We start from the raw sequence: 15,451 nt of genomic DNA, 5'->3' as shown, positions 1-15,451 counted from the left end.
AGGAAAGAAGGAACTGGAGGTGAACGAGGGCAGACAAGGGGGAAAACCTAAGAAGCTATCTAAAGGGGAGAAGCTGAGGCTTGGTCTTAGCCTTTCAATGACTTTAGCCACATTTATCATCTAAATCAGATAGATGTAGATGCCAAAATCCTCTTGATAAAGGAATGAGATGAAATGAAATGACGTACATTGTGCACAGGCGTATCAACTGCGGTGTGTTTTGAGAGCGAATGAGAGAGGCCAGCAGAGGAGGACCGAAGGAGGAAAGCGTGCAGGGAGGAGAAAGCAGGAGGGAAAGTCAGAAAAAGTCCATTAGCACAGTTGTAAATGAATCACAGCTATTTAGCTCACGCTGGGGCTCTTGGTTTACTGACTGTGCTCAGTATGCAGACTGCAGATAGCAATTAAAGATGAACTGTGAGCACAGAAGCAAACAGAAACATGCATCTCTGCTTAAACTCATGCATATGCACCACCGCAAGCTTGCACACTCTTCCCCTCAGGCAGCCGTTTGGTGCAGATCTACTGATCTCCATAGCAACTACTGCACTTGTGGGCGGCGGTGACATTAAGAAGATTGGTTGTCATAAAAAAGCAACAGTGCAGCAGAAAGACGACTGTGATAGAGGTGTTACCCGGAGTGCAGCGCCGTCTCTGAGGGGGGGGTGAGGCCACGGCCTCTTGCTGGGGGTCTCTGCTTCACAAAGAACAAACATGGGAGAAGGACCCCTGCCGGTTATCAAACGTGACCAGGATGGAGAGATCAGCTGACAGTGACAGTAAAAGACACGAGGGGGGGGGGGGGTGACAGCGAGCTGCTGCAGCGAGCTCCCCTGGGGTTCAAACACCTGACGTGTTGCCTCGCTTCTCTATTTATCCTCCCGTCTCCCTTCCTTCGTTTACTCATCCCCCCCCTCCCCAAAAGCCGCCCATCTACACTCCTTTGATTTCTCCTCTCCCTCCCTTTGCTAACGCGCTAACCCCTCCAAACTACAGCTCTGCATGGTAAATAACTCCATTGTCAACATATGGTGATGCGCTCATTGGAAACAGGAGGGAGAAGCTTGGATGTCCTCTTTTACCTCTTCCTTCTCTCTCTCTCTCTCTCTCTCTCTCCATCCAGCTTAGTTTTTCCACTTGTTTTGCTCCCATTTTCTGTTATGTAAGACAGACAGAAGTAGAGCGGGCTTCAAAGTGAATGGCAAAGCCATCTTTTCCCCTGCTCATTTTGCCGTTCATGCATGTCATTCTAGAGCCAGCTCCTGCTCCCCTTTTCCTCTTTCTCTGTCCTCTTCTTTTTCACTTCCCCCCTTTCTCCATCCATCCTTCTGGTGGTACGTTCATCTCTTTTTGGAGGCACAGACACCGTGCATACGCGCTATGACACGAGTCTTAGATGTGTGGATAAAAGCTTGTGGAATTCACTGACAGACGCAGCTATAACGGCTTTAAAGCTGCAGCCTGAGAGGCGAGCCAACATCCGGCCGCCCCTGGATGCTTCTCTAGTTTATACATTCAGGGCTTGGACCTGGTTGTGGTGAGCTCCCTGAACACTCATAACACAAAATACCTGCAGTAAAATGAAAGAGATAAAGGTGTCACTGATTGGTCCAAGCCAAGGTGGAGATTAAAAGGCCGGCCACGTGTCCTGGTGTTGTATCCTTCCGTCTCAGAAGGCCTCTATTCGCCTTCTTCATCGCACATCTCTGTGTAATTGCTTCGCTCGTTTAACCAGGCAAAATAGTCAGGATGTGATGTAGAAGGAGAAGAGAGCGACTGAGGCAGGAGGACGTGAGGGTGAAGCTGGTGGAAGTAACCAGAGGAGGACGGGAATGAGCGGGGGGGGCTAAAAGCTTCCTCCGTCCTCTCGTATCAAAGACAAGGGGGCGACGAGATGAGCGGGGTGTTCGTTTACTTTGATTACCTGTCAAACGCAGACAGACAAGGTGGAAGCCACCATTATCTCGCCCTGTCCTTTAAAGGCGTCTGTCTGAAGGAGGTGGAGGAGCGCTCTGTCATGTCTGCAGTTTACTTTGTTATTGTGTCTGCTGCTTTATTTAGCTATTCTGGTTTCCTGGCTTTGTGGTTACTTTCACCTTTGTTTGTGTAGTTTATGATTTGCGCCGCTATCTCGTTATCTTGTTCCCTTTTCCGCCCTCCGTGCAGGACTGTTAGTTACTCCTGTGTTTGGGTGCTCTCGCTTTTTAGTTTTGTTCCTCGTCGGCCGTGTATGACTGTGTTTGGTACTTTTGACGTCTTAAATTTTTGCCAGCCTGTAAAGACTTTATTTCCTGTATTTTGGTATCATCGTTATATCTTTCTTTTGCACTTGGATCCATGCTGCTGGGCTCATTTGCACCGACCTAATGGCCAGTATAGGCTGTGAGATTTTGGGTTGTCAGACGAAAGACAGGAGAAAAGTAGAGACATCTTTGTTGGACCCTCTGAAACGGTGGTCTTATGTCGCAGTGTGAGACAGGTTCAAGGACGGCCGCCGTCGGCGTCTTGCAACCAAAGATAACCCATGATAAAATTCTAACGGCGTCAGACGTTTGATCTCAGTGTGGCAGCTGCTACGAGCTCTGTCTTCTAACCAACAAATAGAAATGCAGCAGGAAGTAATAGCAGCATAAACAAGACTATAGTAGCGGCAGCATAAGCAGAGCTAGCATATGTGAATAAATCTGGTAATTCCAGATCCCATCGCAAAACCGATATGCCAAGTTGGTGCTCGTTTCCTGAGCCGTGTCCTCAAATGCTTTCTCTTCTGCTTTTTTGGACTTTTTCTTTGCACCTAAATGCCACCACAGTGCGATCTCTGACCCGTTTCTGTTTTTGCAGCGTAGATTGATCACGCACCCTAATGCGGCGCCCGCTGATGACATCAAATATGAGTGCTCGTCGTACAGACTACACACATCACACCTGATCCTTGTCATGCAATAGTCTGATGAGATTGGGAAAGGTTCACAGTGTATAGAGGGCATTACACGGCTGCTAAGGGCTGAAGACTAATGGTTGTGTATTTCAAACAGCCAGCTAGCAGGAAGCCGAGCTCAGCTCCGATATGGAGAAGATCTGTGGCCTCATGGGCCTGACACGCTAAACAGGAAAGAACTGACAAATGCTGACTGAAGTGTCACCTCACATCGACTGACATCATCCCAGGAGCTCCTAAACACACAGCCGATAGCGCGGCATGCTGCTGAGCCAATACACACACATTTAGCATGAGTGTGGGGTCAGATCACAGGAGCCCGACTTGCCCAAAGCACCCGGACGACTCGGACGCACATACAGAAGGAGTGATACGGAAGATGTGGCCATCAGGTCAGAATCTGCCCCACACTCACACCATGCTTGGGGCATGAAATCTGCAGCAGATGAGAAATCCACATGTGACAAAAAATTAAGATGACAGCGGCCAGCACTGCAGTCCTGCGGCACTTCTGCAACACACATACATGTGACAATGTCCACATATGAAGCCACCCATTCACACCGAAGAATCACCCTTTCACCTGTTTTACGCTGTGATGCTAGCTTAAAGAGCTACCGAGGAGCTTCTTGTGAATGGCACCTTTCCCACTAGCTACCGTGAGCAAAGTCAAAGTGGCAATAAAAGAGAAGCTGTCTGTGGTGCACAGAGGAGTGTTGTGTCTACCTTCGCTGCCTGCTATGTGGTGCTATTTCTTAAGATTTTCTGCCTTTGCGCAGCAGCTTGACTTCCTCCCTCTCCCGTTCCTGTTCGGCATGTGTAGCAGCGCTCCCGGTCCATTTATCATACTGCAGGCTTCTGCTTTCAGCCCCAAACTCGGTGATTAATGACGACCGTTCACACACTTAAACATTTAGCTTTGTTTCGCTGACATGCTAGTTACCATACCAGTCACCACGGGTTACTTAACACAGGGTCACAGTGGGACTGAAAACAAACGGAACGATAAGAGAGGTCTTTTTTCTTTTTTTACCGCCCCCGACAGTGACCTCAGCGGGCTGTTTTTCTTTGTTGTTGTTGTTCCCTGCATGTTTCATTTTAAATGTATCATTTTTCAGGCAGGACGACACTGTGTGCTGACTTTCTGCTTCAACCTCAAATATGTTTTTCAGGAAATAATGCAAGAGGTTAACCTATCACTTAAAATGATATATTTGGCTATTCCAGTGTTGGACCCTTCTAGGCCACTAATGCCAAAACTCACACACACTCACTCTTAAGATACAGGTGCACTGAAAAACATGTGTGCACATTAAACAATAGAAACACACAATTGGAAGATGTAACATAATAAATGTAAAGTGTAGTAAGAGGAGCTATCAGAGATCCAGCCCTGGAGTGTGAGGATGGAGGTGTGTGTGTGTGTATTTGTGTGTGATGACCTTTAGCGGCTCTCATGGGCAAAGCCTATTCCAGCTTCACCCTTCCCTGTGGAGAGGTGACACGTCTGATGTCGCAGTCAGGTGTGCTGCGAGATTAAAAACACGCTCCAATCTGTCCACTGTTTGAAAAGAAGCGAGGAGCGGAGAACGGAGGAGATGGAGTGAACAGTCCATAAATCTCGGAGGAAGCAGGGGTCGATGTACGGAGGAGAGAAGCAAAAACAAAAGAGGCAAAGGATGTTTGTGCTCTGGCTGGTAGTTACACATGCTGCTGTTATCGCAGGTCAGGACCTTTCCATACATTTGCATTTACACTTTTTCCATACTTTATCACTTTTTTATTCTGTTGTTCTTAAAGTTTTCTCTTCAATTTGTCACTGGACTGTTGTAGAGCGTGACTCCCCAGGGTTTAATACATCTATTTATCAGATAAATATCGGATAAATAAAAGAAAAAAAAGGTACTCGTGTGCGTGCGTGTGTGCGCGTGCACCCCTCCACATGTTTTAATAAAGTAGAGGAAGTCTGAAGGCCTGACTCATGTCCTGCTGCCAACCCCGTCCTGCTGGATTCTCCTCTCTGAATTAATTGATTCTAATTTCTGTCCACTAGTGTGCACCCATCTGCTGGGCAGTAACATCCTCTATCAGTTACCATTACCCCGCAGTTACCCATGACTGTGCTGCAAGTGTGGGCCTGACCTCACTCCAAGTGGTGCAGGGGCATGTGTGAATATCAGCGCGTGTGTGTATGTGTAATAAAGTAGGAGATCTAGTGAGAAAAAGACGTCCACTCATCCCGTCCTCTGGGACGACACACTCATGACAAATCATCCTGAGGGAGTCAACACTGAGTCTCTGAGCCTGTGTGTGGGTTTCATGTTTGTGTATCATGTCACACACTCTGTGTGTGTGTGTGTGTGTGTAGCTGAATCTCACAGACCGCAACACGCAGTCTCACATTCCAACCACACAATATGAATCATTCTGCTTCTATTCTGGACGGTTTTCAGCGGACTGCACCAACTCACCTCTGGGGGACAGCAGTAAATCTGGCAACAGCGGAACCGGCTGCCAACCGGCGGGTTTCAAGCCATCCTACACAACCTTGGATTCTGTCTCCTTTAGAGACCGCATCAAAAATGTCAAGCTGTCCAAAAGGAAATATTTGAGTCACAGCGGCCGTCCCTGAGGACTAGTGATGCCCGGAGCTTTGTATGGTAGCGTATGATGATAGCAGCACACGCCCCGCTCTCTGGAGACAGCAGGGGTGGCGGCGTGGGATGGCGGCGTGCTCTTGAGTGACAGGATCTTGACTGATCAGCAGAGGAGGACACAATAGTAGAGCCCTTTAAGGAGCAGGGGAAGGGACCCTGTCAAGGGACACCCCCCTCTACAGAGACACATAAGCTTCCCTCTCGTGGCTCCGTAAGACTTTGTCTCCTGTTCCTCACTTTCCTTTTCAAGCCTTCCCCAGCTTTGTGTAACTTAGGGGTTTTCTGAATACCGGCGCGCGTCCGTTGTGTACGAGTGCTTAGACGGCAGCTGTGGGACTGCTGCAGCCGCAGAGAGGATAACATATGACTGTGTTTCCCAGCAGTGTTGCAGATTTATCTCTCTGCTTACTGCTCCCATTTTACTACCCATCCGCCAGCCTCAGCCCGTCCCATCGCTCTTTCTGTCTCTGGCCCCGCATGTGTAAATCTGCCACAGTGTGGGGAAGAGGTGTTTAGGTGCTCAACAAAGTCTGTCTATCTATCTATCTATCTATCTATCTATCTATCTATCTATCTATCTATCTATCTATCTATCTATCTATCTATCTATCTATCTATCTATCTATCTATCTATCTATCTATCTATCTATCTATCTATCTATCTATCTATCTATCCATCCATCCATCCATCCATCCATCCATCCATCCATCCATCCATCCATCCATCCATCTATCTATCTATCTATCTCAGCTTTAATACCCTCAGCTCTTTGGTAAGCTGGTAAGAGAGGATACATTAACACACACACACACACACACACACACACACACACACACACACACACACACACACACACACAAATAACATAAATAGCTGTGCTGTGTATCCTGGATCCACAGATGTGTGTATGCAGCCTCGCGAGATGAAGCTTTTCACTTTTAAACAGCTCATTTTTCAGTGTTGATCAGCCAACCATTAAAGGAAGCCTGTGACAAATCTTTCACTGATGCCTCACGCTCACACCTTCTTTGTCCCTCACCCCTCCATCACAGACTCATCCCGTGCCTCCCATCCCCAGCCCTCTCTGTCCTATCTGATTGGCAGACATAAGCTGTCCCTCAAGCGGCCAACGCCATGTGGACAGCGGACTGTGCCCAGAAATCAAGCAATATGCTGTGACGGGGAAAAAAACCACACACACAACAGCATGCGGATTTCACACACGCACGCATTCACACATGGTGGGCCTGTCGTGACCCCACGTCAAAAAAGACAAACAACAGCGACTGAAAGTCTGCATTTCCATGTGGCGAGCCAGTTTACGGAGCCCTGGCACCATATGGGCTCTTCGCTGTTGACAAAATAGCCTTGAGGACATTAACAACCGCGGTTTGTTTATATGGAAACCGAATTTGCAATTGTTGTCTCGTCTCCCCCCACTTTTGCTGTTAGCTTTGTACCATCATCAATCTGTGTTCGAGGCCTGGAGGTGCGCGGGGGGAGAATTTGTAAAGTCATCCATTTCCTGTCAGTTGAAAATTACACACATATTACTGCAAACTGCACCTGCTGGAAATCCCATGATGCTCTTACCTAGCTGCAGCTCCATGTTGCTAATCTTGTTTTCAGTGGGAAACAGGATCTTCGGCGGCTTGTTGGTCAAAGGAGCTGAAAAGCACAAAAGGCACAATTAAGAAACAGCCAGTTTCAAAGCGGAGCAGTGAGGTAAATAAAGAGCTTGAAGAAGGCCCCAAGGTCCTTCATCATCTGGGTTTATTAACATTTACACAATATAATGTATCTATTCTTCAACAAGGATAAATGTCCATTGACTGTGCTGGTTCTCTCTGCTGCCCCAGCTTGCTCCTGAAGCCTGACGGACACCTTCCTCTGGTGTCTGTAGACTTTGGGCTCCATTCAAACGACCTACTTCCACTCATACATTAATCATTGCTTTGCCAAGAACATGCCACCAATCAATTTGCATGAGTGTTTGAAGAGCCATCATGAAGTCTGCGTGCACGTGTGTGCGTCCGCGTGCACGCATAGGAGCAGCTGATGCGCTAATGATGCTAATCACGGCGGATGTCAGAATTGCTGCTTGAGACCCTCCTCAGGAGAGAGCCTGAACAAGCAACAGTTTCATTGTTGTTAAAAGCATTTGCTTGTTGTGCGTTGGAAGTTCAGGGTGACAGGATGGGAGTCTGACACGTGTTTGATTAAATAGTCACAAGGGGGGTAAATCAAGGTGCTTGGTCTTTATGCCAGACAAATAACTGTTGTCTCTTGTCTCAGTTATTTAAACCATCCTTTGCCTTGTAACCTCAGTTTAAAACAGAAGTGTCCAACAGTGGAACTGAAAGACTTTGGTCGTCACTATGTCACTTTTTGGAAAAGATAAATTATTAGGAGATTTTATATAATCATGCTGTGGCGATGAGCTGACTGGGAGGAACAGTTAAAGCAGACGTGCTGTTGAACTGTTCAAAACCCTGAGTTTATGTTCGCACCTGATGTGAAAGAACATATTCTGACAAAATATATTTTATTACAACATGAATCGATGCGCTTTTTGGCTCACAAAACCAATGAATTAGTGTCATTTCAGCAACTGTCCCTTTTCACCCGCTGGATCCAGTCTGATGCTAAAACAATTCATTCAAAGTTGGGAACATATCTGGGAGAAGGGTTTGATGACCTATACTGCCCCCCACCACTAGATGGAGATGCAGCGTGTCTAATGACGTGTTTAAAACGGTGTAGCATATGTGAACGAGGTGTGTATTTCAGGATAAAAGTATCCAAACAGAGCTGCACATAGATTTTCTGAACCTTTGCTATTCATGGCTGAAGATGATAATGGGATGTACCCGCGCAGAACTCCAGTTCCAATCAAACCAACCACACATTCATAGTTATCACCTAGTTCAATAAAGGTTTGAAAAGCATTCATATCTGCCTGTTATTATCTGCAGTAAACAGAAGCTCAAGCAGCTACTTTGGCCACATTAATTCAGTCCTCCTGAATCAGCTGTATACAGTAAAAACTGCTCTCCTTTTCTGTCTGCCTAATTATTTTGTGCTGAATTTACAGGCAGCTTATTCAGGCTGGTTTTACAGCGCATGCTTTCATTAAGTTGTTTCCTCTGTGTCGTCGCAAGCTCCCTTCTTTAACCTTATTTTAAAAGTGCTCTAACGAGCAGCGTGGAAGCTTTGCTGTCTTTATTTCATGAGGGGGAAAAAACAACAACAGTGAGATGTTGACTCCCCCTTGTAACGCAGCAAATTAGTCATGTTTGAAGTAAAGTGCACAGTCTTTTCAGGTGCCTCATTTCAAAGTTAACATATTAAACAAATTCTAAAGCTCAAGAGCCAAATATTCATGTCACAGAAGACATGTTTATTAAGTACATTATAGATGCAGTTTTTTTTTATTGTTTTGCTTTGCACCGGCTGGTACGTTAACACTGACAAAGAGGCTTGAGAGGGCTGGTCACGGGCTTTTAGGCACAACTGTTTGCACTGTTAATAGGTAATCACAGCACAAATTACGCTGGATACTGATACAATTTTAATTACATATCAAACCACTATACATAATTACACAATGGGTGATCCTATAGCCAATTATGCAGTGGCAAACAAATGAGGGCAGGCTGCGTACGGGAGATGAGGGGGGAAGCAGCTGTGCTAAAGAAAGCACAGATAGGAGGATGGAGCTGATAAAACGCAGAGAATAAAGATAAAAACATACATCCAACCTAGAACCACGCCACCCTCCCACATGCTAGCATGCTTCTGAAAATCAAATTATCTTAATTACCATCCTTTTGTGAGAAATACATCAGTTATCTTTGTCACACACGCTTAGAATATGAGGTTTGGGAGCACCTACAGGATAAAAGGGAAGCATGTGCTTTCCATTAGCAGTCATTGTGTGGATTTAGGAATCTATAGGCAGAAAAAGGTACAGTAATTAAACGTGCAAATATCAAGAGGGTTGTTCACTTAATTAATAATTTTGACAGTGTAAAGAGAAGGAAAATGACGAGGTGTTCTGTGGTTGAAGGAGCTAGTCCAACCAGGATGTGGTCGCGTTTCTGTTTTCGCACTACGCAGTTTACAGCCTGAAATCATGTGACTAATAAAATAACAGGTGAGAGATAAATAAATCCTAATTCTATCCATCTGATGTTTGGTGTCTCGGAATGTGTGTGTGTGTGGGGGGGGGGGGGGGGGGGGGCTGCAGATACATGACTGTTTAATTAACACACAAAGTGCTGCACTCCAGACAGCCCCCCCCCCACACACCCACTAATCAGCAAACTCTGAAGACGAGCTGCTGTAAAATTTAACAGGAGTGGAAATTGGGCCAGTTAGATGGCAAACACGCTCTGTGGGTGTAAACGGTGGCATCGAGGGGTTGAGAGCTGAGCCAAAAGTCAAGTCCTGTCTCCAAATCTGTGTCCTGGCTGAAATGGCCACAATTCAGTTATGGACTGACTAAGGGGCAGGATATATAAAAAAAAGTGTGCAGGGTTGTGAAAATTTTATACCGTGGGATCAATAATTCACCTTTTCAGAACACTGATGTCAGAGGGCCCTCAGGGCAGAAACATTCTCTGCAGCAAACCCGGCAGAGTTAATTTCAGGAGGCGACGGAAAATATTTCCTTAAAACCTTCAGACACAAGATTTTCCCTGTTGTTCTTTTAAAACCTGAGATCATGCTCTACATATTAATCAAAGGGACTCATACTAAATGGGAAATGACCTGGTCTATTACAGTGTTAACATTGCAGAATGGAGTGTTATTAGCTCAGACACAGCCTGAAATGCTCCAATATGAAGCTTTTAAAATGCTCCTGGGAAGTGACCGAATCAGCCAGCAGTGCGTATGGATATATAGGAACAGAGCAGGCATCTGGAATGGATACGAGCTGCGTGATCAGTCATCCACAATCCTATTTTTGCCGCATGGTGAAAAGCTCACTGGACTTTCCAGATGGAGTATTCTGGGTGACTGGCTGTAGGGAAACTGTAAATTAATGAACTGGTGATAAGGCTGAGATATTTGGATCACTGGACTTTTTCTGCTCGTCATTCAGGTTGTACAGAGCGGTCTGAGGGTCACGGGGCATCAAAGAAGGCGAGGAAGGCAAATGGGTGACGAATGGGAAAACAAATCCGGCGTACAGTGCCATTACTGGCAGATCAAACAGATGGCCTTACGTGTACTCCTATAGACATGCCAACACTGAGCCTGCGGAGATTCTCCTTCACGCTCAGGAAATTAGATCCCAAAGGGTTACAGTCATTTTACCAACAAAGGTGCAGCAACTGTGGTAGCAAAGGAAACATTAGTAAGGTAGAGACTCAGTCAAGGAGACACAAAGTCTCTGGGCATCTCTCAGGGCTGGTGAGATTGACAGGAGAAGATTCGGGTCCCATCCACGGCTGGCAGACTGATATTGTACTGCAGGAGATCACCATATAGTAGTGACCTGTCTCTGTACAAATGTCACCTTTGAGCCACTTTCATTACATCCCTGATGGTGCAATAACATTCCTATATGAGTCCCTCATAATGTCACCACTGAGTATACAAAATTCAATTCCAGAATGAGCCATTTCCCACATGAGTGGGACTGAGCTGAGAATAGTGTCATCGAGAGAAAACGAATGAAAGCGGCTCTATTCATCTGCACCCAGGCCGCAGGCTCCCACTGTCCACCAGCTCTCCTTTAGGAGCTGCGCCTCTGGCAAACCTGACGCAGTTTCACGTCAGAACAACGGGCATTGTGTCCAGCAAACGTGGTTTGGAAGGGCCTCCTATCAGAGTCAACGGGACAGCCAAATGGCCGCCATTATACAGGGTGAGAACAACCGGTCCCTTTTGGCCTGGTGGCTAACGGAGCTCTTCAGATTAAGCAGCTGACGATGAAAGATGGAAGCGATCTATTTGCTCAAGAAAGGCCTCCAGCTGTGAGGCTTCAATAAACCTTATTTCTGAAAACTCAGACAAAGAAATGGAAATTAAAAAGTCTGCTAGTTCCATGCTCATTTGCAGGACATGCAAAGTTAGCAAAGGGACATACATTTTACGCTTCATTACTTCATTGAGTGCATTAAAGGATGATTTAAGGGAAAGGAGGAGGCTGTTGAAGGGGGCACTGCCCCGATGCAGAGGCAGAAACGGAAGCGAGAAAATTATGGAAATGTGTTAATGATTGCCGCATGATTCAGCCCAGCAGGAGAGAGTGTGTGTGTTCTTGAAAATGTTACAGTAGTGAGGACCAGCATCGGCACTACAGCTACAGAGTGAGGACATTTTGGCCGGTCATCGAAACTCTAAAATGGTAACGGTTGTGGGGGTTTTGATTTTGTTGTGTTTAGGGGTTAAGATAAGACGTGGGTTAGTTTGGGGTGAGACTTTTAACTACAGAGTCCTCCCAAAGATAGAAGTACAGTCATGTGTGTGAGCACGGAGCTGCCTTTACACAAGTGGAGATGTTCATTTCTGCTTAAATAAGCAAAATCATTATGACTGGAGGTCTTTTTTCTTAACCGCTCTCTACCTTTGGGCTCAGGAGGTTGCTGGAGTCTACCCCAGCTGCATTTGGGTACAGTGCTCAATGAGAGGCCAGCTCGTCGCAGGGCCCCGTGTGAGCATTTGGGGGTGTGGCACCTTGCTCAAGGGTACCTCAGCAGTGTTCTGAAGGTGTTCTGGTAGCAGAGGGAGGGACCAGAACACACTCAGTCCACCTTCCATGTTCTGTCTGCATGTTCTGGATCTTCTCATCCTGAGCTCCCACCGTCCCAAAGGCGCTCGGCAAGGCAACTCAGGTTGATGGAATTACCTGCCTGTTTGGATAATAAGACATTCAATTAAGCAGAATACAAATAGTGTTCGCAATGAGTGAGGAGCTATTTTTTTTATATCTACTGTTTACAGAATGTTGAGCAGGGTGGGGGCGTTAAAGCGATGCTATGGAGATGTAATGCTTTCTTCCTCTGCTTCTGAATTTAGAGGAATAACCACAAAAAATTTACTTCAGAAAGAAACAATACATTCTGGTGATTGATAATGAGCAGGTTGTCCCGCGTTCTGAAACAGTGTCTCCACAGTCAGTGAGATGAAATGAGAACAGTTGCAGCAAAGAAAACTAAAACATATCCCATCATTCCTCGACAGTTAAGGATCCTTCTTTCAAAAAGGTTCTGTAAATGTTTAGGTCATGCCCATACATTGACATGCAAGGCTGTCGGTCACTGATTCAACGATTGTGTGTTTAAATGATTAGTTATGCTTCATAACTAATGGATTTACCTGCTGTAAAGAGGGTGAAACTATGATTAGTATGAATAATGTGATTATATGTTTTCAATCATCTGTACACTTTCCAGTCTAAATACAGGCTGTTTAAAATCCAGAGGTATCAATATTTTACACACATCATTATGTAGATTATGAAGGATTTTCTAATTTGGATTTGGAGAATGAATTCCTACAACACAGAGAAGAGCAAGCTGAATCTCTTCTCACATGTTTGTTGTTCATCTTCTGTAGCCTGTTTCAAATGCACATGCACAATCTGACAGGATCCCCACTGATCACGCAATAGGATTCCTCGTTTCCATAATCCCAAATAAATCTGAACATCCCGGCTGTCATTTCATCTGTAGCCACTTCCAGCCGGAGCAACTGTTGGGTCCCCCCCATTTAAGGATTAAGCATTACTGCTTTACGAATTGAGCAAGACATCACATCTGATCATGAGACCCGCCTGGAAAGGGACGCGTGGATGCGACCAGATCCGGTTCAGGCTGCACACCTTCCTGGAGGAGGACACGCTGCAACAATGCCAGCTACTTTTGATGGACTCCCTGTGTGCTGCTGATACATCTGAGTTCTGATGCAAAATCCACATTTGTGTTGCCTGGATAGTTGCACCTGTGATGGAACCCATGTGTTTCAACTGCCTACACTACCTGAATAGCATGTAGTTATTTTGGGGTTTTTTGGTCCGTTTTTCTCCACCTCATGTTATCCCTTGACGTGTTTGCATAAGCTTTGTCTTTGAAGTTGAAAATGGTATCTGATTGAGTTCCTGTGCTCAGAACAGCCTAACAACACTTGGCAAAGTGTTGTTAGGCAAAGTTGTGTGAATGAAAGTCAGTGTGTTCTAAATCTATGCACAACTGAAATTGAAGGAAACCGGACAAAGTTGCCAAAAACCACACAAACAAAAACAAAAACCAGAGGAAGACGATAAGGCTGCGTGTGTGCACGTCTATTCTCTGCACAGCATTTTCCGCCTGTGGAGACGCATAAAACGGGTGCATGTGGATATTTCATCTTCAAATAAAATTCAAAATCGGTGCAAGATGTAAGCACTGAATTGCAATGCTTTGTTTTATGAGCTGAGCATCATAGGAACTCTGCACTAAGCACATGAACATGGAGATAAAGCTCATTGATGAGCGAAAAGTGACAAAGCAGACATGCATCTCCTGACAGAAATGGAAAACCAGCATCTTCCACAAAGCACTGAGCAGTAGGTGATGAAAGAGGATTAGCTTTCTAAACAGTACCCATCGCAGCGGGCTGTTCAGAGGGAAACCCCAGTGGCGCGCTGTCCATCCTGTTGCACAGTCAGAAGCAGCAGGATGGGGCTGACCCAGTCAACTGCAGGAGACGACCAGAGCAGGTGGACGCACACCTGAGGGACAGGATTAACACAGTCCTGGCACATCTCAAACAGCAGGAGAAATGTATGATCTCACCAGAAGGGTGATGTGGGCACGTGGAAGACACCTCAGGACTGTCCAGCTGTGTAAACACGCCGTCAGTGTCACCAGGCTTTACCTGAGGAGGCACCTTTGAGACTGAGATCTACATGAAGTAACATGGGAACGGACCAAAAGCCCGCGGGGTCACCCTGCTGCCATCTGTTCCATCAGCCCTCTTTTGACCTTTCACTCTTCCTGCAGCTGACACAGTCCACAGTGGATTTCATATGGTCACCAAATACGCTGAACTTGTGAAGCAAATACTACAACTACTAGTACCATTATTATTTTTATGACTATTTGTAATAATAACAATAACAATAATTATTATTAATTTGTTTGAATATATGAATCCTGTATATTTTAGGGAACATAAAATAGACCACCCTCATTCCCTTTTCTTGTATGTCCTCTTCCATGTTGTGTGTTGTGTTTGCCGGTTGTTGCTGTGTTTCTTTTTGATTTGTTGAGCCAAGATTTCTGGCTAGGAAGACGAGATTCCAGAGCTGTGGTGGACATAATCTTGCTGTGTGTGCTGTGTTCAGATTATCGGAACAAACCACACGCAGCACCATCAAAACTCTTCAATGCCTGATTTTTCATCTTCATGTGTGGGTCTTTCACCGATAAAAAAATCTCTTTTTAGATTTAGAGATGGGAACTATGTGTGAACCTTGTTAAAGGGGAAAAACTTTGATTTTTCAGGTCCTTTTCTGGCTGATAGCAGACAGATGTGAAAATAATTTTACATTCTCAAGTGGTGGACTTATAATAGTGGAAAAGCAAGTCAAGAAGGCAGTATATATATATATATATATATATATATATATATATATATATATATATATATATATATGTACACACACACATACAGGTAAAATGTCTTTTGCAAACTGTGAACTGAAGAAGACAGATGATAGAACATGATGGTTGTGTAAAGGCAGGAACAGTTCCTTACTAAAGTCACCTCAGACCTCTCCCTAAAAGGCTCTGGCTTCCTCATCTCAGAAGATAAATAGGAGACTGAAAGAGAATATCAAAACTTTTCTCAAATCAAATCATA

The 15,451-nt window shown here is 45.3% G+C and overlaps 1 protein-coding gene across 4 annotated transcripts in view; it reads right to left on the bottom strand.

Annotated features, from left to right (window-relative positions):
* Window positions 1-15,451, bottom strand: part of il1rapl1a (interleukin 1 receptor accessory protein-like 1a) — a 115,372-nt gene that overhangs the window by 27,582 nt on the left and 72,339 nt on the right. For all 4 annotated transcript variants that reach the window (XM_029836572.1, XM_003961804.3, XM_029836585.1 and 1 more), the window contains exon 6: window positions 7,190-7,264. In XM_029836572.1, coding sequence (XP_029692432.1) covers window positions 7,190-7,264 — 75 coding nt within the window. The remainder of the gene's footprint in view (window positions 1-7,189; window positions 7,265-15,451) is intronic.

This window comes from Takifugu rubripes, chromosome 1 (genome assembly GCF_901000725.2).
Source record: "Takifugu rubripes chromosome 1, fTakRub1.2, whole genome shotgun sequence".
NCBI lineage: Eukaryota > Metazoa > Chordata > Actinopteri > Tetraodontiformes > Tetraodontidae > Takifugu > Takifugu rubripes.
Note: the sequence above shows the minus strand (reverse complement) of the source record. Positions and strands in the feature narration are given on the sequence as shown.